The sequence below is a fragment of the Cicer arietinum genome, chromosome 6 (assembly GCF_000331145.2).
Source record: "Cicer arietinum cultivar CDC Frontier isolate Library 1 chromosome 6, Cicar.CDCFrontier_v2.0, whole genome shotgun sequence".
NCBI classification, from domain to species: Eukaryota; Viridiplantae; Streptophyta; class Magnoliopsida; order Fabales; family Fabaceae; genus Cicer; species Cicer arietinum.
Window position 1 is genome coordinate 68975632 of NC_021165.2, and position 21848 is coordinate 68997479.

General features: G+C 27.2%; 3 protein-coding genes and 1 non-coding gene across 4 annotated transcripts in view; 3 read left to right on the forward strand and 1 right to left on the reverse strand.

Annotated features, from left to right (window-relative positions):
* The first annotated feature begins 1389 nt into the window (after window positions 1-1389).
* On the forward strand, window positions 1390-4185 carry LOC101512440 (cold-regulated 413 plasma membrane protein 1). The gene is made up of 4 exons (XM_004507327.2): window positions 1390-1889; window positions 2799-2906; window positions 3004-3074; window positions 3743-4185. The coding sequence occupies exons 1-4, from the start codon at window positions 1726-1728 to the stop codon at window positions 3994-3996; spliced, it is 597 nt and encodes a 198-aa protein (XP_004507384.1). The 5' UTR covers window positions 1390-1725; the 3' UTR covers window positions 3997-4185.
* Window positions 4186-4773: 588 nt separating this feature from the next.
* On the reverse strand, window positions 4774-10331 carry LOC101512762 (probable CoA ligase CCL6). The gene is made up of 19 exons (XM_004507329.4): window positions 10102-10331; window positions 9678-9741; window positions 9067-9156; window positions 8806-8862; window positions 8582-8630; window positions 8397-8473; window positions 8176-8212; window positions 7981-8075; window positions 7697-7861; window positions 7375-7485; window positions 7197-7284; window positions 6860-6926; window positions 6689-6764; window positions 6498-6615; window positions 6122-6367; window positions 5723-5862; window positions 5412-5594; window positions 5196-5315; window positions 4774-5085 (listed from the first exon to the last, which is right to left on the reverse strand). Exons 1-19 carry the CDS (start codon window positions 10251-10253, stop codon window positions 5038-5040), a joined length of 1983 nt encoding a protein of 660 aa, XP_004507386.1. The 5' UTR covers window positions 10254-10331; the 3' UTR covers window positions 4774-5037.
* TRNAI-AAU (transfer RNA isoleucine (anticodon AAU)) lies at window positions 9813-9886 on the forward strand. Its single transcript has one exon. It is a non-coding gene; the product is annotated as a tRNA-Ile (tRNA).
* Window positions 10332-21146: 10815 nt separating the features above from the next.
* The window catches only part of LOC101513307 (uncharacterized), an 8930-nt gene continuing 8228 nt past the window's right edge, over window positions 21147-21848 (forward strand). The window contains exon 1 of the mRNA XM_004507330.4: window positions 21147-21780. Within this exon, the coding sequence (XP_004507387.1) occupies window positions 21284-21780 (497 nt within the window). The 5' untranslated portion in view covers window positions 21147-21283. The remainder of the gene's footprint in view (window positions 21781-21848) is intronic.

Below are 21848 nucleotides of genomic sequence, written 5' to 3' on the forward strand. Positions count from 1 at the left end.
TCTATTGAAGATCAACAATGTGTAGCAGGTTGTCGGGAAGTTGAAATAGTCACTCATTTGTTCTTTGTGTGCCATCTTTTTGGATCCGTGTGGTATGGTGTTTTGAATTGGTTTAGACTATTTGGTGTATTTCATAAGGATGCAATCTATCACGCTAACCAATTTGATGGCCTTTTTTTATGCGGTCGTGTAACGCATCAAGTAATTAATTTAGTTTGGTTTGCGGTGATGTGAACAATTTTGAAATCAAGAAATGAGGCGATTTTTCGTTCGCAAGTTTTGAATGCAAATCTTATTATTGAGCATACCAAACTTTTAGTATGGAGGTGAATTAAATTGCATGTAAAAGAATTTTGTTATGGGTATAACCAATGGTGCTCTCAACCATTAGAGTGCATTGACATTGCTTGTAGTTAATTGTTTTACTTCTTGTTTGAGTAATTTACTTTATATTTCTGATATGTTTTGATCATACATTAAAAACATTGTAAAATTTATGTTTTTTGCTCAAAACACTTCTTGTACTTAGAACGTTTTTTAAATATATTTATTTTTGACTTGTTAAAAAAAATCAAATAAAAAATTTATTGAACTTTTATTCCCAATTTTTTTTCATTTTGTGTTGGTGTTTTTAAATTAATTTATGTGTATCTCTAATATCAATTAAAAACAATTGCACCCAAGTTATTAGTCTTATACATAAATTGTATAAAGTATGAGTTCTTTCATGCTTTGCTTGTTGGAATTATCTTCCAAAAAATTAATATCGAAAGCTGGCTAGCTGGCATAGGTTGATACCATCACACATCTTCATCTATTATTGCCAATCTAGGAGCCTCCACGTGCTATTAGCCCATCTATATTTAATGATGATTCGCATAAAACAAAAACAAAAAAGTAAATGAGTTTTATGTCGACGAGAGCGACTTTTATGTCGACAGAGAAAAGTATTTTCAAGTCCATCAAATTAATTTTGATTTAATATACATTTAAGTGTTTTTGAGTAAGTTTAGTATATGATTTTTAAGTCGATAAACAAAAGTAATTTAAAGTTCATCAAATTGATTTTAAGTGTTTTATAGTAGATTTATTATTTCCTTTAAAATTAAATATAACTTCCTTTTTTGTCTCTAAACATAATTTTAAATCAAGATTTACTCTTTAATTAACTTATATAATCATAACAATATAAATTATTAATTTTCAAAAACAAAAATACAAATTATTTTTTAATTAATTCACTTTTAATTAAAATTATCTATAAGGTGTTAACTCAACCAAAATAATTTAACACTATAACTTCAAAGAAAGAATACTAATTTTTTATTTTGTTGAATAATTTTTATAATATTATACACGTGTTTAAAAAATTATTAAACTTTGCATAGATAATAATTTTATAATATTAAAAACATATTTAATTCAATATTTTTCATCTAAAATTTTTTAAATTTAATTTATCCCATATTTAATATAAATTTTATTCTAGCAATATTTTTGATTATTTTATAGAATAATTGCATTTTAAAGAATAAAATAGAAAGAAGAAAACGCTTTCCGTGGTCAATGACGTGTTATAAAACCGATTGAGATTCGCACAAGTGATCATAGTGTACAACGTACTACTATTCTTTGGATCCTTCTTCTTCTTCTTCTTCTTCAAGATTTCATCACTGTTCATTTTGTTCCTTGTTCTGACTTGTGATCGTTAATTGGTATAACAAAATGTGGAAGAGGATGGAATTTCAAGAAGAAGCGGTTCAATTGATAAACTCAGATTTCAGAGACTTGAGTCTAGCTGCTAATCAACTCGCTAATCATCTCGTCCAACTCGGTCGCTTTGGCTTTGGAGCTTCTTTCTTCGGATTCTTTGCCGCCATTGCTGCTATGTATGTTGCCTTACTCAATTGCTCTTAATTTCATTATTATTTTATTCAACTTTATGTTTCTTAATTCTTTAATTTCTTTTAAGTTATTATGTCAAACTTTTCTCATTTTATTTTGATTCTATGTATAAAGTCCATGAGTTCTATCCTGCAAATATTTGTTTTTACCTTTCGATCATTAGACTTATTAAATCTAACTGTAGAAAATAAAATTGTGCACGTCGCAACACTTTATTAGAGAAAAAGGGCATCTCTGATTTCTAAACTATCTTTGTGTGGATAAGATCCATTCCTAGACGATATTTTAATATTTTTATTAATTAATTAATTAATTAACTAATTAATGTTATTAGATAACTCATAAATATACTTGCTAGTTAACATGTTGCTTTTGTAGTGGTTAGTGTTGTTGAGTTGTTTGTCACTGTCTTTTGTCGAAGATACAAAGAACTGTTGTCACTTTAAATAAAGGTATTGAATTGCCAACGGTTATTCAAAATAGTAATTTTGATTAAAAATAAAATGTTTATAATCATAAAATTTTCAAGTTATCTTTTTACTGTATAATATAAGAATTAAAAAAAAAAAGTCAGTTTTTTAATTAAAAAGAAAACAGTAAGATGATATTGTAATTTTACTATAGTCGGTGTCAAAGTTTCGCCGTGTTTTCTTGATGGAAGTCAATGGTGTACTGTGTACAAGACAGTGAATGGCTACAAAATAGTAAAAGACTTTCCCTAGAGCCAATCTTGTTTCCATAGCACACTACAAATAACTTGGTATTAATTAATAGATCAAATTATGTACATTATTACATTCTAGTTACATTTTAGTCTTTAAAAATTCAAGAAAATACCATAAGGGTTTTGTGTTTATATGACTTGACTAATTATGTTAATATGTTATCTGCAGCTATTTGCTGGTTTTGGATCGCACAAACTGGAAGACTAACATTCTTACATCACTACTCATTCCATACATTTTCTTCAGCTTGCCTTCAATAGTTTTCGGTGTCTTCAGGTGATTCGTCTGTCACAATTTGTTGTTATTAAATTTTTACCTACCTTCATTTTTGTCTGATGTTATATTTATCCTACTTATTTTCATGGCTATGCAGGGGAGAGATTGGAAAATGGGTTGCTTTAGTTGCTGTTGTATTAAGGCTTTTTATTCCAAAACATTTCCCTGGTATGTTACAATTTTGATAGTATAATCCTTCTCAGCATATAATAGTGTCCATGAAAAGTTATGTTAATGTCATGCTATTAATAAAACAGTTGGTTTTCTCGCTTTCGTGTTGAGCAGTCCTCTTCTAAATCTGATACATCAAAAAGTCTCAACATAAGTTTTGAACACCCACACTTCTCAATCTACATAAGCACCTTTTACAAATAACAAAACCGTGAAGTCTTAAAAAGACCGAAAGCAAACAATACCTCAAAAATGTGGAGTTGTAGACTTGAGGTCGAAATATTGGCTCCATATGTGGGAATCGAACTCCCGAATGGCTTAAGTCACACATGGAATCTGACAGACTCTTTAGCCCCTTAGCCTCGATTGGGGGCTAATGTTCCAGTACACCAAAAAGTCTCACATTGTTTAAAAATTGAGACTAAGGGTGGTTTACAAACACCCACGCTCCTCAACCCGCTAAGGCATTTTTTATAATGAACAAAATTTTGATGACTTACTTGAGACTCAAAACGGATAATATCTCATAAATATGATGTTGCAAACTTGAAGTCGCAAACTTGAAGTCGGAACAAGTCATATATGCTAGTATGTACTAAAAAACTAAGTATACAAGGAAATATCGAATATACATAATAATAACCCTCTCATGATTGTTACTGCAGAATGGCTGGATTTGCCAGGTGCTTTGGTGCTTCTGATCGTTGTAGCTCCTAATGTAATTGCAAGCACCTTTAGAGACGACATCGTGGGGGTGATTGTGTGCCTTGTGATTGCATGTTATTTGCTACAAGAACATATTCGAGCATCTGGTGGTTTCAGAAATTCCTTCACTAGAGCCAATGGCTTATCAAATTCCATTGGCATAGTACTTCTGATGGTCTACCCCGTCTGGGCACTCATCGTCATAATTCTTTAGGCACCAGTGTTTGAACTTTACTGTTTAGTGTGTGCGTTAAACCAATTGTGTTTTGTAATCATTCATTGGTTGGATGTTCATGTCTAGAACAAAATACCGTCATTTGCTTGATGTATTATTACCTTTGTCCTTTTGTTTGCATGTGTAAACATATGAAATCAAATCTCATTGAGATACTTTTTCGCTTCATTGAATGTTGGAATTCGTAAGTTATTGATGATTGGAATGGATCATTGTTATTTTTAACTATGGCATATAATTTGTGAAATTTCTTAAATATCTTTAAAAAAATTAATATTTTTAATGGTTAAATAAATGTGAGGCCCATGGACCATCACAACATGTGTGAATTTACTAACCTAATTGTATATAGATCATTTTTTATTTTTCTAGTGTATAAAAGTAATTGAGATTATTTAATTCTATAAAATATAATTGATCGATATCCTGAAGAAAATTCACAGTTATCTCTATTGCAACCAGTTTACATAAATTAGTGGAAGCTAATTGAACATAAAGTTTATAACAGTTTATATCCATCTTTTGTTCGCATTATTCAATATTTTGTTGCCAGTGAATGCACTACTATCTACATTCAATTTTAAAGTTTAATTTCCACCAAACTTCTACTTAAGATAGTCAATTTCCCTTTTCTCTTCATTGAATTCCTATCAGAATCAAAGCATTATTAACAAGCATAATTAAGGTCAAGTTCAATTTCTGCAGTACCTCTCAATATGTCATATTCTCATGGCTAAAGTTATGGAATAGAATACATGACAGAACAAACAGTCAGGACAACATAACTTTACAAAAACAGAAGAGTAAAAACAGTTGTTGCAAGGTCCACAAAATATCTAGTTTTTTCAAATTTTTCTGATAATCTTGTTTTGTAATCTTCTGGATGAGCATATAGTACATTCTTTTGTTTATAGTCTTTTGACTTCACTTAATACATAATGAGCCATAATGCACCAATAAATTAAAATGGATTCTGAAAAACTGCCAGAAATCAGTATAATTTCATATAGAATTCGTGACTCACACCATTGCTCCTTTCGCTTCGTTATATAGTTGATCAATACAATCCTGAAATTTGTCAGAGAGGAATAACAATTTGATGAATTAGCTAGTAAAGCACTCCAACATCCGATTGAAAGTTAGGAGTTACAATATTGATCAGGGAACATGAGACCAACCTTATAGTGCTTTTGTAATTGCGGTCTCTTCAATTTGAATGTTGGAGTTACTAGATCTCTCTCCACATCAAAGGGAATTGGTTCAAGATGAACAGCTTTTATCAGCTCAAAGCCTCTAAGCTGCGATAATATTATCATGTCAAATGTAATCACTGAGATCAAAATGTAGCATAACAACCAAAAATTAAGCACATGGTCATCATTGTATTTACATACTTGGTGTTTCTGACCAGTGATGTTGAGTTCATCCAAAATATATTTTCTTGCCTTTAGATTTCCACATAGAGATTTAAAATCATCAGACAAATCATGCTTCACTGCCCAATCCTCAAGGGCCTGTTTTTCAGGGACCACAACTGCCACCAAGAAAGATTCAAAACTATTTCCATAGACCCAAATCTGCAGATAAAATAAAAACTTTATATATTAATGGAATTGCATGAATTTAATAATTCTTAAAAGTCAACTTTTCCATGACAACTTGGCAGAAAACAGAAAATTATGTGATTAATAAAGCAGAAACATACTGAAGTTATAAGAGGGCACTGCAAGTACTTGTTTTCAATATTCTCCACAGCAACATATTCTCCTTGAGACAATTTGAAGATATTCTTTTTTCTATCAATTACTTTCATGGCTCCATTTGGCAGCCATTCTCCAATGTCACCTGTATTGATTTTTCATAGCATTCCAAAACACGCATCATTTAGAAGTAAACTAGCAAATTTAACAATCTCTATGTAGCATGTATTACAAGGAAAACAATATTCCTAGTAATTTTTTTACAAGATTCCAATAGTGTGCCTGAACAAATAAGAATACTAGACATTCAAGTGAAGAATCCTAATGAAGGCTGCGAAAAGGAATTCCTCTATTGATATTGTAGAACCCTATTTAATCCATAACAACACAGCGTGAGGATTTACCTGTATGAAACCAACCATCAACCATCACCTCTTGAGTAAGATCTTGACGCTTGTGGTAACCAGAGAACAAGGTATTCCCCCTCAGGCAAATTTCTCCGCGGGCTTGACTTGAAAGTGCATCATATCCCATTTCTGGCACAGATTCTAGCCTGGCTTCAATGGTTGTCATGGGGACTCCTACCGTTCCTATCATAGAAAACACATTGAATATCGAAGCGAAACACCCCGCACAAGTTTCAGTGAGACCTGTGACATCAAAATAAAAAAATCAAAGAATGCTAAAATCATCATGCTACAACAGATATATAGCCAGGATGAACTATTTCTTACAATCCACCTATTTTTTAACCAAAGATTCAAATGCTATATAGTATACCATATCCTTGTGCCAAACTTGATCCAAAAGTGACCCTAAGAAACTCCTCCACGTTCCTAGACAAAGGAGCAGCTCCTGATAATAGGATTCGAACTCGTCCACCCAATGCTTGTTTTATCTATCAATAAAACCAATATTTCAAGTTTCAAACAAAACTTGCTGAACTAAAATCACAGCATAAAGTAGAATACCTTGTCAAACACAAGCTTATCAAACAAAGGTGCTGCTTTGTCTTGTGGAAGACCGTTATTTAAATATCCCAACTTGCTGTCAGTGGATTCAAGATTAGTATACAATTACAGTAGGATAGAAATTAGAAAAGTAAAAGTCTTGAACGTAGATAGTTCATTGGCAAAACATACTAGTTATATGCAAACTGAAACAATGTCTTTCGCAGCAATCCTTCTGATGAAATTTTGCTATTGATACCTTCAAGCACAAGTCAAGCTTATAGTCAATTTTCAATCGACAATGTTGTCACAAAATCACATTTAGCATAAATTTGATGCTTATGACATTATTTAAAATAAGGTAGACACAACAAGATCATAGCAGCAAGCCGCAATATTGCGGATTTTGAAGTCTCCGCAATAGCATTACAGCATCACAGCCATATTGGCTGCATTTGCCCGCATTTTCCCACAATATAAAGGTTCGTATAACCGCAACCGTAATTTAAAACCATGATTCTTGCCTTACCAGCATAAACACGGTCAAAAACTCGAGGAACACCACAAAATATAGTTGGTTTCAGTGCCTGAATATCTTCCATTAAGAATCTGATATCCTGCAAGAATCGACATGAAAAATTCCATGAAGAAAATACTTTTAGAGAATGAGCCAGAAATTACTAATAGGAACTGAATCTGAAGCTTACGCCTTGCCAAAATCCAACTGAGGATCCCTTGTAGATGCAATAGGTCACGATTATCTGGTCATATACATGAGCAAGAGGAAGAAAAGAGAAGTACACATCGTCTTCGGTTGCCTATAAATAGTATATAGCACGTGTTCCTGTCAACACTTACAATCATCCAAATATGAAAGCCATGCTTGTCTTTTTTCCTATCACCTTATTATGATAGAATATGACTAACACATTAAAAATGTATGATGTATCCCAAGGGGACAGAGTTTGGCTGAGTGTATAAAAGTATTACATGAAACTAGTGAATCATAAAAAAGATTAATTATCTCACCACTTTGTCTGTTAGAAAAAATATTTGGTCAATGGACAACACTTGAGTCATGAAAGCCTCATTCTTAATAATGACACCTTTAGGTTCACCTGTTGTTCCACTTGTGTACATGATTGTGCATATGCTAGTCTTATTTTTCAATGGTAGATCCAAATCCAAATTTCCCTGGAGAAATAACCGAAATGCAAAATAATTATATCGAGAGAGAAAAATCTCCTACTTGGTTCATATTGTTAATTCTAAAGTATTAACTTCAATAAGCAACTGAAAATCAGAGTTCCTACCAACTGAAGGAACTCTCCCCATGAGAAGCAGGATGCCCCAAGTTCCTCAGCTTCCTTCTTTTGTGTGATTGAAACATTACCAAAACTCACAATTGCTAAACCATTAAATTACATAAATTAATTGGTTACCATTAAAAAATGCAATAACCCTTAAAACTAATAGTAACAGATAGAACTTCTAAACGTTAGACCTACTTTTAAGATTTGTACATCGATCAAGACATGATAAAACCTGTGGAATCAAAAAGGAAAAACAATGAATAAACAAAACATGCCAAAAGCTGTCCAAAATGATAAGGTAATTGTCTTCAAGAAATTCAATGTATAAATTAAAATTTACCATAAGTTCAGTTTCAAACAAAAGTTTCCAAACCGAATATAAAAGATTGTGCTCCAAGAAATAGAATAGAACTTACAGAAGGAATCTTGCTTTGCTGAACAAATGCTATCGAAACTTCAGCGTGGTTTATGATAAACTCCACGGCATTAGGACCTGTTAGGCATAAATATAAGACTCTTTTAATTTCTTAAATTCAATTCAACAAATAACAAAAGTAATTTTATTGAGACTGATAGGGAAAAAAGGCACAAAAACACAAACCTAGGGTATCATATAATGGGACATATGTTACTGCATAACTGTTACAAGCCTGCAAACAGAAATTTTGAATCAAGTCACTATAGTACTATTGCAATAATTAATAACACTAATCATATATCATACTATAACATAATAATAGTTACTTAATTTTATTAACTATGTTTAACGTACTAAATAGTTACTTAATTTTAATTTTCTCTACAAAAATAAAGTACTATATATACCTCCATTGCAATGATCCATTCCAGGCAATTGGATCCATATATGCCACACCGGTCTCCCTTGTGATACAGAAACACTAATTAGATTAATTACATACACTTTTTCAGGTTGGATCATCTGTAGCAGTTGTAAGGACCATTAGATTACGATAGATAAACTTTATCTTTTTAAATCTAATGGTTACACCATTAAGCTGCAGAAGAGGATCCAAACTCAAATTTTCTTATGCAAAATATATATCTTGTTAGAGCAAGAGCAGTTACAGGATTGACACCACGGCTCCTCATGGCGGAACCCAATCGGATTGCAGCATCATAAGCCTCCTCATATGTGACCCATTCATAAGGACCAATCTGCAAATTCAAATCAATTCTAGCAAAAATTACCTAATGATTCATAAAAAAATTGAATTTCATTGGGTTGGAAGGGGGCTGTATGTCATAAATTCAATATGGGTCCGTTAATTAATGGGTCAGCAATGAGCATGTGCCTAGCATTTGCCATTAACTATACCCAACAAATGTAGTATCAATACATTTAAAATATTTAGTCAGAAGAAAAAATAAATTTAAAATATTGAGTAAAATAATAATAATAATAATAATAATAATAATGTACCAAAAAATAAAATACTACAATATCTTCAACCTGATTAATCTTTTTAATACTAACTTCAACCCGATTATTAGTTACTGTTTTTATTTACTATTGATCATATTAGGATTATTTATTAATGTTAATTATTATTTTGGCCAGTTTTTTTTTTAACTACAGAAATAAGTTATGATCGTCCAAACAAAAATAGCCAAAAGCTACTCTTCTAATCTAAGTAAGAAATTATGCATGCGATAGAAACACATGAATGAAAAGTTACCTTTGAATCGGTTTTTTGACGCCGACCTAACATTGCTTTACTGGGGCACCTCTTAGCAGTGTTCCTTCATAAACAATAATCAAAATCAGTAAGAAATTGAAAATACGTAATATTATATTAAAAAATTAAATATATGGCCCATTAGCTCAGTTGGTTAGAGCGTGGTGCTAATAACGCGAAGGTCGCAGGTTCGAGACCTGCATGGGCCAATTTTTTAAATAATAAAACTTTTTTTCATATCAAAATATATAATAAATTAAAACTTTTTTATTTTTTAATAATAACAATATTTTTTAACAAATATATGTATGATAAATTTTATAAAAATAAATGAAAATAAAACCAATATCGATCACGCATGAAACATATATATGAACTTTGGTTGCTAAATTTTTATTAGAAAGAAAAGGTAGTGATTAGTGACCTGAAAAAGTCCCAAGGAGATTGAAAATGAGGAGGTAGCTCCAATAAACCATCTTTGGCATAGATGCATCTATACACAGGACCTGCTGATGGCTTTTCGTGAGTTGCAGGTCTTGCTTCTTCCACCTTCACAGTGTATACATCTTGCAGCATTGTGCTTTGATCAACAAAATTCGTCTGTTTTTTGGTGTTTTGTTGTTACCTATGAAGTCTATCTATTATGACTGTGGGTAGTAGATATAGATGTTTAACAAGGTATGGTGTTTGCAGAGTTGGTTGAGGTAGCATTAAATTCGATTGGAAAACATTATGTTTTGGAAATGAGTGCTGCCCAATTTCATTATAAATGTCATCATTAGATAAATTTTATTTACTAAAAGTTTAAATATAAATATACAATTAATTTCTGTAAAAAGTAAGATATGCAATTTTTAATCTTTATAAAATACAAACATTTATATTTTAGTCTATAATATTTTATACGGTAAATTTTTTGATAGTTGAATAATTAATTGTTTAAATATATAATTAATTTTTACAAAATATGAGAAATTTAACTTTAATTTCTATAAAATAAAATAAAAAATCATTTTAGTCTTTATAGAATGTAAAAAATTAAATTTCAGTCTATGCAAAAAGTTCATGTAGTATTTTTTTATTCAATTAAATCAACTAATAGTTGAACCAAAACAACCAATGAAATATATACTTTGCAAAGAAAATGCACCACATATCTAGTTGAAATAAGTTTCATAATTACAAATCAAAAGTGGATCCAAAAAATTGTATTATTACAAAATACAAAATAGAGTTAAATATTTTTTTAATCCTTATAAAATTTAGATTATTTAATTTTAATATTTGTAAACAAAAAATACAACTTTTAGTTCATGTGATTAAACCAATATATGTTTTTGAATTTATCTTTGCAAACATATTTATAATATTATAAAAATATCGTCCGTAAAAAATGAGCACAAAATTCATATTTCCACTTATTAATTTGGTTCCACTATTAATTGATATAATTGAAGAAAAAAACGTGTACAATATGAATTTTTTGCATGGACTAAACGTAAATGTAATTTCTTTATCATCTTAGTTGATATAGTTGGTCAAAGTTCTAGCATTTTGTAAAGACTAAATGTAATTTAAAAGCTTAAATGCAGTTTTAGTCCCTCTATTTTAACCGATTCATAATTTTGGTCCTCTTTTTTTTAATTTTACAATTGTATTTCTCTTATTTTAACTGATTCATAATTATGGTCTCTCTATTTCTAATTTCGCAATTTTAGTTCCTTATTTTAACTAGCTCTTAATTTTTGTCCCTCTATTTTTAATTCTACAATTTTGGTCTCTCCATTTTTTAAAATTGAGACGTTTTGTCTTACCTATATATTTAATTATTAGTATTATTTCGATCAAAGACGACGTTTTATTTTTTTTCTAATGATTACTTGGACTTATTTAAAAAAGAATTGTAGCTCATAGTTTAAAAAAATATGCTTAATTGCAGTTTTGGTCCCCTATTTTAGCTGAATCACGAAAGTAGTCCCCCATTTTATTTATCCTCAGTTTTAGTCCCGAAAACAGAATTTTGGTTCAAAACTTGATGAAGTGACATTTTTAAAGTCGCATCACACTATTTATTATCATAGATTTCATGTACAATTGTTGCACAACGAAATCTTGATGCATGGTGTGACTTAAATAAATGCAAAAAAATAAAATTTCATCAAGTTTTGGACTAAAATTATGATTTAGGAGACTAAAACTGGGGAGAAATAAAATAGAGGAACTATTTTCGCAATTAAGCTAAAATAGGGAGACTAAAACTGCAATTAAGCCAAAAAAATAAAATTCACTACTCATATTTTAAAAATAATTTTTTAAAACAATTGCTAGCTCTTATTATTAATTAAAATAAACACAAAATAAAATAAGATGGTTGAAAATACATTTTTAAATTTTGAAAAATTATTGTCATTTTATGTACACCTCTGATAAGATAAATAGAGGTATACACTGAATCACAATAATTTTTAAAAAATAAAAAAATATTTTTGACCCCTTATTTCAGGTTATGGTTATTTTAATTAATAATTAGAGCTTGTAATTTTTTTAAACAATAATATAATTGTGATAAATTATTAATAGTAATTTAAATTACTAGCTATAATTATTAATTAAAATCTCTAGATAGAACAAAATATCGCATTTAATAAAAATAGGGGAATCAAATTTGTGAAATTATAAATAGAGAAACCAAAATTAAGAATCAACTAAAATAGAGGACAAAAAATACAAAATTAAAAATAGGAGACCAAAATTACAAATTAGTTAAAATAGAGGGACTAAAATTGCATTTAAATCTAGTTTAGACTTTAAGCAATTAATTACTCAACCATTAAAATAACTAATTGTATGAGATATTAAGGACTAAAATGAAAATATTTGTATTTTGCGATAACTTAAACTAAATTTTTAACTTTGCAGAACTAAAATTAAATTTGTTGTATTTTGCAAGTAGTAATTGAATAATATTTACTAAAATACTCATATTAATGATAATTAGTTGAATAGTTAGATTAATTAAATACAATAAATAAATAAAAAATTAATTAATACTACATTATTAATATAAAGTTACATGTAATATGTTAATTAAATAAATAAATATTGCAAATCAAATGATATAATACAAAAGGAGTATATATAATTTTGTAACTATTTTTCTCAAGAGGTGTTTTTATTTATTAGTAGTCTCTTTTGTGCAGTCGGTGACTTTGCCAGTTTTGAGTAAGCCATCCACCGTAAGCATTTATTTTGGTCGGTAAAGTTTGGTGAATCTACCTTACTTTTATATATCCCTTCCCATGGACAAAATAGGAAACAAAGTGAAAGGTGCATATTTATAAGAAATCGATGTATATATAATATAATATATTAATATTTAGTCTAATTAATTAATTTAACTAAATATTTTGTTTAGTATGCTACTCAATGTCTAATAATTCAATGTTATTTCTCTCTGTATATTTAATCAATATTTAAATAATTTTAATTTGAAATTATGTTGTAATTTAAATTTTCTCCATAATATTTTAAAAAATATTACTATTTCTTTTAAGAAACATATTAGTTATAATTTGATAGTAGATTAAGATGAAATTAGTCTTAATTATGTGCAAATAGGGTCTCAATTCAATTACAAGGTCTTAATTTTTTTTTTATAGTATCAGTGAATTTTTTAAAATTGTACTGGTATTTTGATTTTTTTTTACGTTTTGACTACTTTAAAATTTTATATTTATATTTTATATTTAAAATATTCAGATTATAAAATTACTCTTGTAATTTCATTTTTATCTTCTTATTTTCTTCTCCCTATCTTATCTCTAAACATACTAACCATACTTTGTTAAAAAAATTGAAAAAATAATAATTATTAATTATGACAAAATTGTGAAAACTAAATTATATAAGTCTATATGATAATTGTGGTTTTATATATATTAATCGTTTGTGATGAATTTCGACCAGATATGATATTACATGATATATGTTAATATACATACTAATTAATATAGATATTATGGTGTATGTTGTTGTAATTTTATATACTATAATCGGTGTATTTTATTAGTCAAATTATTTTTACGAATAGAATTATGGTTGTTGAATTATCGTTGTTGAAACATATATTTAAGTCTAATATGTGAATGTGACAAGTTGTATGTACATCTTTTTTTCTTACCTGAATTATTCTAATCAAATGACATACATGATATAGATTGATACGTGTAAATTGATACGTATATATGAACTAAAATTTATTTTACCAAAATTTTTAATTATTAAAATTTATATTAAATTTTTTATATATAATACAATATCATATTTATTCTACAAATTTAACCGCTTCAATATTTTGGTTCAAGTTCTATCACTCTGGCCGTATCAATCAAATACTAGGATACCAAATAATTTACCTTTTTATTTATTTTTCAGTTAATGTCTTTCAAACTAAATATAAAATACTTTACTTATCTCATAATGATTATTACTTTTGTTCATTGTATAAATATATTAAAAAACAATAACAAATAAAAGAAATAAAATAATAATTCTACTAAATTATTTTTATTAATAATTAACGTATTTCATATCATAAATATAAAATAAGATACAATATTTTAAAAATGATAATATGATATTAATTAAAAATGTAATAAAAAATAATTAATTTTAATCTAAAAATGACATACATTTGAACTAATGTATTTTGCTAAAATGGTTGTCATCACGAGACATAGGGACCTAAAAATTAGGTCAACTATATATGAAAGGTGCAATGATGTTGTGTTTTGAAAACAATTAATGAAAGATAGAAGTAAATTGTGAGTAGATTTGAATACTAGTATTAGTATGTGATCTTGTACAACGCACAAGCTAGTTTGTCGGCTACATGTATTTAAAATTAAAATTTGATTTTGATATACAATTTTATTAAATAAATTTATTTCATGCAATATTTTTTGCGCTGTGTTTTTTATGTATACATTATTTATTTAAAATTTTTGAACTATTTATTAAATAAGTGTAGAAAGTTTTAACGTAAATTATCTCGTACAATATATTATTGAATAGTTAATATATATTTACATATATTCATTTAAATGGTTGTACACATGTTTATGCGTATAAAAAATATTCATATGTGCATTTATTGTTTTGCAGGTAAACTCTTAATTGTATATTTTCTTACAATAAACTCACAATTGTCTATAGTATAGGAAATATATATTAATTTAAATGAATAACATTATACTAATATATTATTATCTTTAGATTGTTATTTTTTTATATAAATTACTAATCATGCGTGGATTATGACCATATTCAAATTTATGAATTAATTTTAATATACAGTTTATTTATATAAATTATTTGTTTAAATTTGTGTATCACCATAAGAAAATTTATATAACAAATTTATTTATAATTATATTATTTTGATTGTTTCATATTATTTTTGTAATAAATGATTGTATGAGCAATGTAATTCTTCAGCACTATCCGGTTTGAACTTTTAAAATGCAATTATTATTTTACTTATTTGGAATATTGTAAATTACATTTATTTTTGTAAATTATTTCTTATTTTTTATTATTTTAGACATTGTTATAAATCATAAAACCCTTTTAATTTGAGATAAAATTTAGAAGATTATGATTAAAAATACGACATATTTAGATGTTATTATTATTAATGATAATTCAAATGTTAACGTTACTTGTGAATTAGAGGTTAATAAGTGCCAATTTTATATAGTTTTGAATGTTTATTTCATAGCATTTACTAACTTGAATTGATTAAAGATATATAATTTGGGATATAAGACATGGTGATATGTCAGCATATTTTCTTAGTTTTCTATGTAAAATGAGATGAAACAATTAAAGAAAAAATCATCGAAGATAATTGGAGTCAAGATTTGATGAAATAGGGTAGATGATGAAATTTACTGAGCGAGCAATTTTTTGGCTAAACGAGTTCAAGGCAGTAAGTTTGTTAAATTTTGCAAAGTTCATCTCACTAAGCGAATACTAATCTCACTGAACGAAATTAAAAGCGGTTTGACAGCTAAAATTTGCTTCACCATAAAATATATTCACTTGTTAAATGAGTTAGATGTTCTGAGAGCAAAATGTCACTTATCAAAAAACTATTTAAAGTTGAAGCATCTGCAATTTATGAAGAGTTGGAGACACATAGAGAAAATCAGATAATTGAGATAACACCAATAGATAAAACTTATAAATCATCGTTGAAAACTAATTTCTCTTATTTTCATCGTGATCTTGTAAGGCTATCATGATAATGAATAGTTAAATATCTCTTTATTGAGGTTAGATGTGATCAATCATACTCTTATATATCTATTTTTATTTATAGTTAATATATATATATATATATATATATATATATTCTAGTTACTCATGAACATCAATATTTATTCACGTTCTTAATACTTTTTATGACTTGATCACTCATAATTTGATATTTGATTTGAAGTTCTATTGGAAAATACTCTTTAGATATTGATTTAGAGTAAACAGATATTAAATCTAAACTCTATGAATAGATTTAAGTATAATAATATTGAACCGTCAGTTGTTAATGCGACCGTATTGGTTAAGGAATCGCCGTTTAAGCAAAGGAGTTGATCTCTCATAATTACTAAGGAATTAATAGTGTGCCAATAACGTCAATGACGATGTTGATGTTAACATGAATATGTTTAACTAATCAATAGTTACCATACGTTCGTTGTTCGTTGTTTTTCATTTATCTCCTTGAATTAATAAACAAAACTCTCATACGACTTCACTTAGAACTATAATTTTGTTGAACGGTTAGATATCGCTCAAGTCTTTGTGGATACGATACTCATATACTTATTTTTGATACAAGAATCGGAGATACTGCAACATTTTTTGAAAATTAAAGACACAAGAGAAATTAATAATAGAATATGTAATGACAAAATTTAAAACTCGAAATCTATTAAATATCTACATAATTGTTATATTGTAAGTGAAAAATCTTTTACAACGGCGATTTCCAACACAGAAAAAATATATAAAGTTCAGTTTTATTATACTCTGTAAAGATTTGTAAAATCTACGTAATTTGAGAAGCTTTTAAAAAAATAATATTATAAGTTTTTTCCTTTCAATTAATGCGTTAAGTTTTGGTCTCCAATTTTTTTTTTTTAAATATATTTCTTGTTTTATTTAAAAAAAATCAAGAAAAGACATTATTATTTATACTATTATGATATTATTTATTTCAGTTGTGTTATTGAAACACCATTTTTGACATAGACACCTTTATATATATGATGTGTATTTTGTTTTTTTGCAAGAAAAAAAAATTAAAAGTATTTTTTAACATTACATATAAATTTGTGTCATTAACCACTAAAATACATGTCATTAACCATTTTTAAAAAATATATTTTATTAACTACTAAAATATATAAAATTTGTGGTTAATAAAATATATATTAAATAAATAGTTGATGATTTATATTTTAGTGGTTAGTAAAATATTTAAAAAAGTATTTAAAGTGGTTAACAAAATATTCAAAGAAATAATTAAAGTGATTAATAGTATAAACTTGTATGTGTATCACAAAAAGATGTCTCAATAATAAATAAATAAAATCATAACTTTTCTTTAAAAAAAAAAAATTGTTCATCATATTAATACGATCAACATAACATACATATCAAGTATTGTATCCACAATTTGTACTCAAATAACATTTTCCTATTTATTCACTTTATTTTTCAGATATTTTTTTTAAAAAAAGTTAACGCTTTTTTTATGTAGTGCACGTTGTTAGTGAAATATAAAATTTATTTAAAGAAAAATTCGAATTATTGTAAGCAAAAAATCTATATAGTTTTTTCTAATTTCATTTAAAAACTATTGTTATTATTACTATTTTTAAATTTAAAGAAATTATTGTAAGCATTATTTATATTTTTGTTAAATTCAATTTTATTCAAGCAATATTTTTAGATTTCTATGAAATATGTATTTTTTTATTGTAATTTATATTATTTTGTAGTTATTTTATACATGATATTGTAATTGCTAATTGTCAAATTATATTTTTGTTACTTAAAAGTTTTTTTTATATATAAAAAATGGGGTACAAATTATGAAAAAAAAAATAATATATAAATATAGGAAACATACTATTGGTGCAACACACAATTTTTGAATTCAAAATGAAACAAACCATAAAAATATGAAAGGCTTAATTAATTAGTCTTTTGGTCCATTGTGTTTTTTTTACAGGTTTCATTTTGGTCCTTTAATTAATTTTAGTTTAGTTTTGGTCCCTCAACTTTAATTCTATCAACCAGGTTAGTTTTTTCTATCAGTTTTATTCAAAGAATGTTGAGTTTGTTGACTCGATTGTATGAATGTTATTTTTATGCGTGTGACTGGGTTGTATGAGTCATCTATTTAAACGCCAAAATTAAGGTTTTTTTCTTCTTATTCTTTGGCAATGTCGCCTTAGTTTTGTATAATTGCAGCATTTTTGCAAGAAAATCTACCATAAAAAACTATCAATGTTATTGCTCAAGGAAGAACGAATCTAAATCAAAACACTAGAACCATAATTCCCAGTTCTAAGGTCACAAATGCAACAGACCTAAATCCTAATTTCGTTAAATCATATATTCGTAGACCTTGGCAAAAATATTAAAAAACCATTTTTATGAAAACTTTTATTGATCGTTTCATAAACCATGTTGGTTAGTTGGAATTACATGGTAAGTTTGTTTTAGATACTTTACATTGTGAAGAATATTGCTAGAAGAAGAACAAGAAGTTGTGTAAGAAAAAATAGGAGAGAAAAAGGAGAAAGATAAATAAGTTTGAAATCCTAAGTTTGACTTTTTAAAGAGCGACTCACACAACTCAATCAACACACCAAAAGTGACACTCATACAATTTAGTCAGCAAACAATCTTAATGTTTTTTTGAATAAAACTAACAGACATGACTAATGTGGTTGAGAAAAGCAACAATTGAGGGATCAAAATAGAACGAAAATTAATTAAAGGATCAAAGAAAAATAGCAACAAAACTTTAACCTATAAAAACAACAATTTTTTTAAAAAAGAACAACAACAACAAGTTCATACTTCTCACATTCAAACCAACATTAAGTACCCCAACAAATGAGATAAATGAGAAAACAACTAACTCAAATAAAAAAAAAAACACTTTAACAAAGTCATAGATTTATGAAAAACCCAATAAACTCCAAACCAAAAAAAAAATTCACAGGAAAAAAAGTATTTTAACAAAATATAGAAAAATATTTAAAATAAATTCACAAAAAATAAAATTTAAAAAAATATGAGTTCATGCTTCTTCATTGAACCTTAAGTTTATATAAAACATTTCATATTCAATAAGAAAAAAGAAAGATTAAGGGTGCTAGAAACAACAAAACACAATGATAATTTCATATAAGTTGATTTGTTTGATTTTACATAAGCATAGTGATGGTTTTAAATCAATGACTTTGTTTAATTTTATAGTTTTGCGAAGAAGGGGGAGGAGGAGGAGAAAAATGTATAAAAATCCTAATTGAGATTTTTGAATGGATAATTCAAACATCATAATCACAAATCCAAGTTGCCTCGTGACATGTATTTTCAGCTTAACGTTTTTTTTATATTAAAATTGTTGAAAATGACCAAAGTGACTAATAAAATCATAGTTAATAAGGTAAAATGAAACAAAAATTAATAATAGGACAAAAATAGATCTTGAAAAAGAGATAACATACCAGAAAAATAATTTAACTTCAATTTCTCTTAATGTGTGGATTTTGTTCATGCTTTAACCCGTATTCACGTGTATCCACCCGAACAAGCCTTCGCTCCACCGTGTTGCTACATACATAGGACCCATAAAATTAAATATTGTAATAAATATTTGAAATCAAAAATAAAATTGAAAAGATAAACTAAAAAAAATCAAGTGAAGTGTATTGGATGAGGATTTCTAAAGATTTAATTTTTTTTTTTTTTGCTGATAATAAGTATTGTGGTATTCAATCAATTGTTTTAAGAGAATATAAATAGTTATTGAGGTATTTAATTAAAATTGTCAAAGTTGTTTTAAGAATGCCCCAAAATCAAGTGGTATTCAATTAATATTTTTCGGATTATATAATGTTTATTGATACTAAAAAATATACAAGTTTGAAAACATTGTTTTGCATAGTAAATTTTGTGAAACTTTTTAATTCAAAAAATCATCTATTCCACGATATCAGCTAACGACTTTTTAAAGATTATTACTCTCTTTCTACCATTGATGCTCCAAGGACACTCATATCTTCCTTTCATTTATTGTAACATGTCAATTTTTATTAATTTAATTTACTTATTTTCATTATTATTATTCATTAATTGAAGTATTTTAACTATTTATTCACAAAAAAAAAACGATTGTAGCAGTCAAGTCCATAGTAACAAAAATATATACATATGCAATAAATTTTTGTTTTACAAATTTTGATTTTTCATTTTTGAAATAAATATTATTATTACTTCTAAATAATGAGTGATGAGAAATAATAAATGGCAATATTTTGTATACTTTTGAAACAAAAAATTGTTCTCCTGATAGCAGGAAAGAAAAAAATTGCTAATTTATGAATAATTAATATAACTTTAAAGGTGCGTTTGATGAATTGAATAAGACACAGTATATGAATAACTTATCATATCATGATTAAATTCAATGTATAATAATATGATATGATAGGTTAATTCATAATTCTATCATATTCTGTCTCTTTAGTTGAAATTTCTATTATGAATATTAGTTAGGTTAAAATATAATTTAAAATATATAATTATTAAATTATATTTATAAAATATAATAAAATATAAATATAAAAAAATTTATACTAAAATTTAAAAATATAAATCTAATCAACTATAAATATAAAAATATTTAATTCAATTTGATATTAAACTTAAAAATAAAATATTAATAATTAATTTAAAAAATATTTATGATTTTATCACAAAGGTAGTTTTATTTTTTTATATAATTTAATAATTTAGTAATCAAAATTATAAAAATATAAAAATTAATTGAAATTATAAAAATATGAAAATTAATTGAAATTTTAAAATAACTATAATTTGTTTACAAGGGTATTTAAATAATTATATTTATTTACATTCTAATAAATAAAATATAATTATTTGCTTACTCGTGACTTTGTTTTTAAAATTTAACATGCTTACTTAATAGCGTTAATGAATAATTTTAAATATAAAATTATTCTACTACTTGTTTTTTTTAATATTTTTTAATAATTTATAATATTTAAGATATAGTAAATTGATTTTTTAAAATTAATATGTAGTTATTCGTAATAATAATTTTATTATTTAAGTATAATATGTAGTTATTCGTAATAATAACGTCTCGATTCGCGACCCAATTTCACTGTAAACTTAACTCCCACCTCTAAATTTTAGGGTTTCTCTTTTCCCCATTCTTCCCAATTTTCTTGATTCCATTCCAATTCCCGAACTTTCGTCGGAACTCCATCGTCGGAGCAATGGAGCTTCTCCCCTCCGACGATTCTCCGCCGGAAACTCGAGAAATTCCCGAAGACCACAACAACACCCCGGACGAATCCCCGGACCCCGCCGGAATCGACGAAGGAGCGACTCTCGATGTATCGGGAAAGAATTTGGAGTTTCCGGCGCCGGAGAATTCCAAAGACGATACCGCGGAGAGTTTATACATTTACAAGAACGTTTACAGTTTGATTCCGAAGTCGGTGGGTGGTCTCGTCCGGTTGAAAACGCTGAAATTCTTTGGAAATGAGATTAACTTGTTCGCACCGGAGTTTGAGAACATGACGAGGTTAGAGCGGTTGCAGATGAAGGTATCTTCGCCTGGAATTGGTGGGTTGCCATTGCACAAATTGAAAGGTTTGAAAGAGCTTGAGCTTTCCAAAGGCCCTTCAAGGCCTTCTGCATTTCCCATATTGACTGAGATTTCTGCTCTCAAGTGCTTGACCAAGCTTTGCATTTGCCACTTCTCTATTAGGTTAGTGCTGTTTGTTAATTGTTATGTTTAACTTGTCTCAACTTAACTGTGCTAGCTTTCACTCTTTC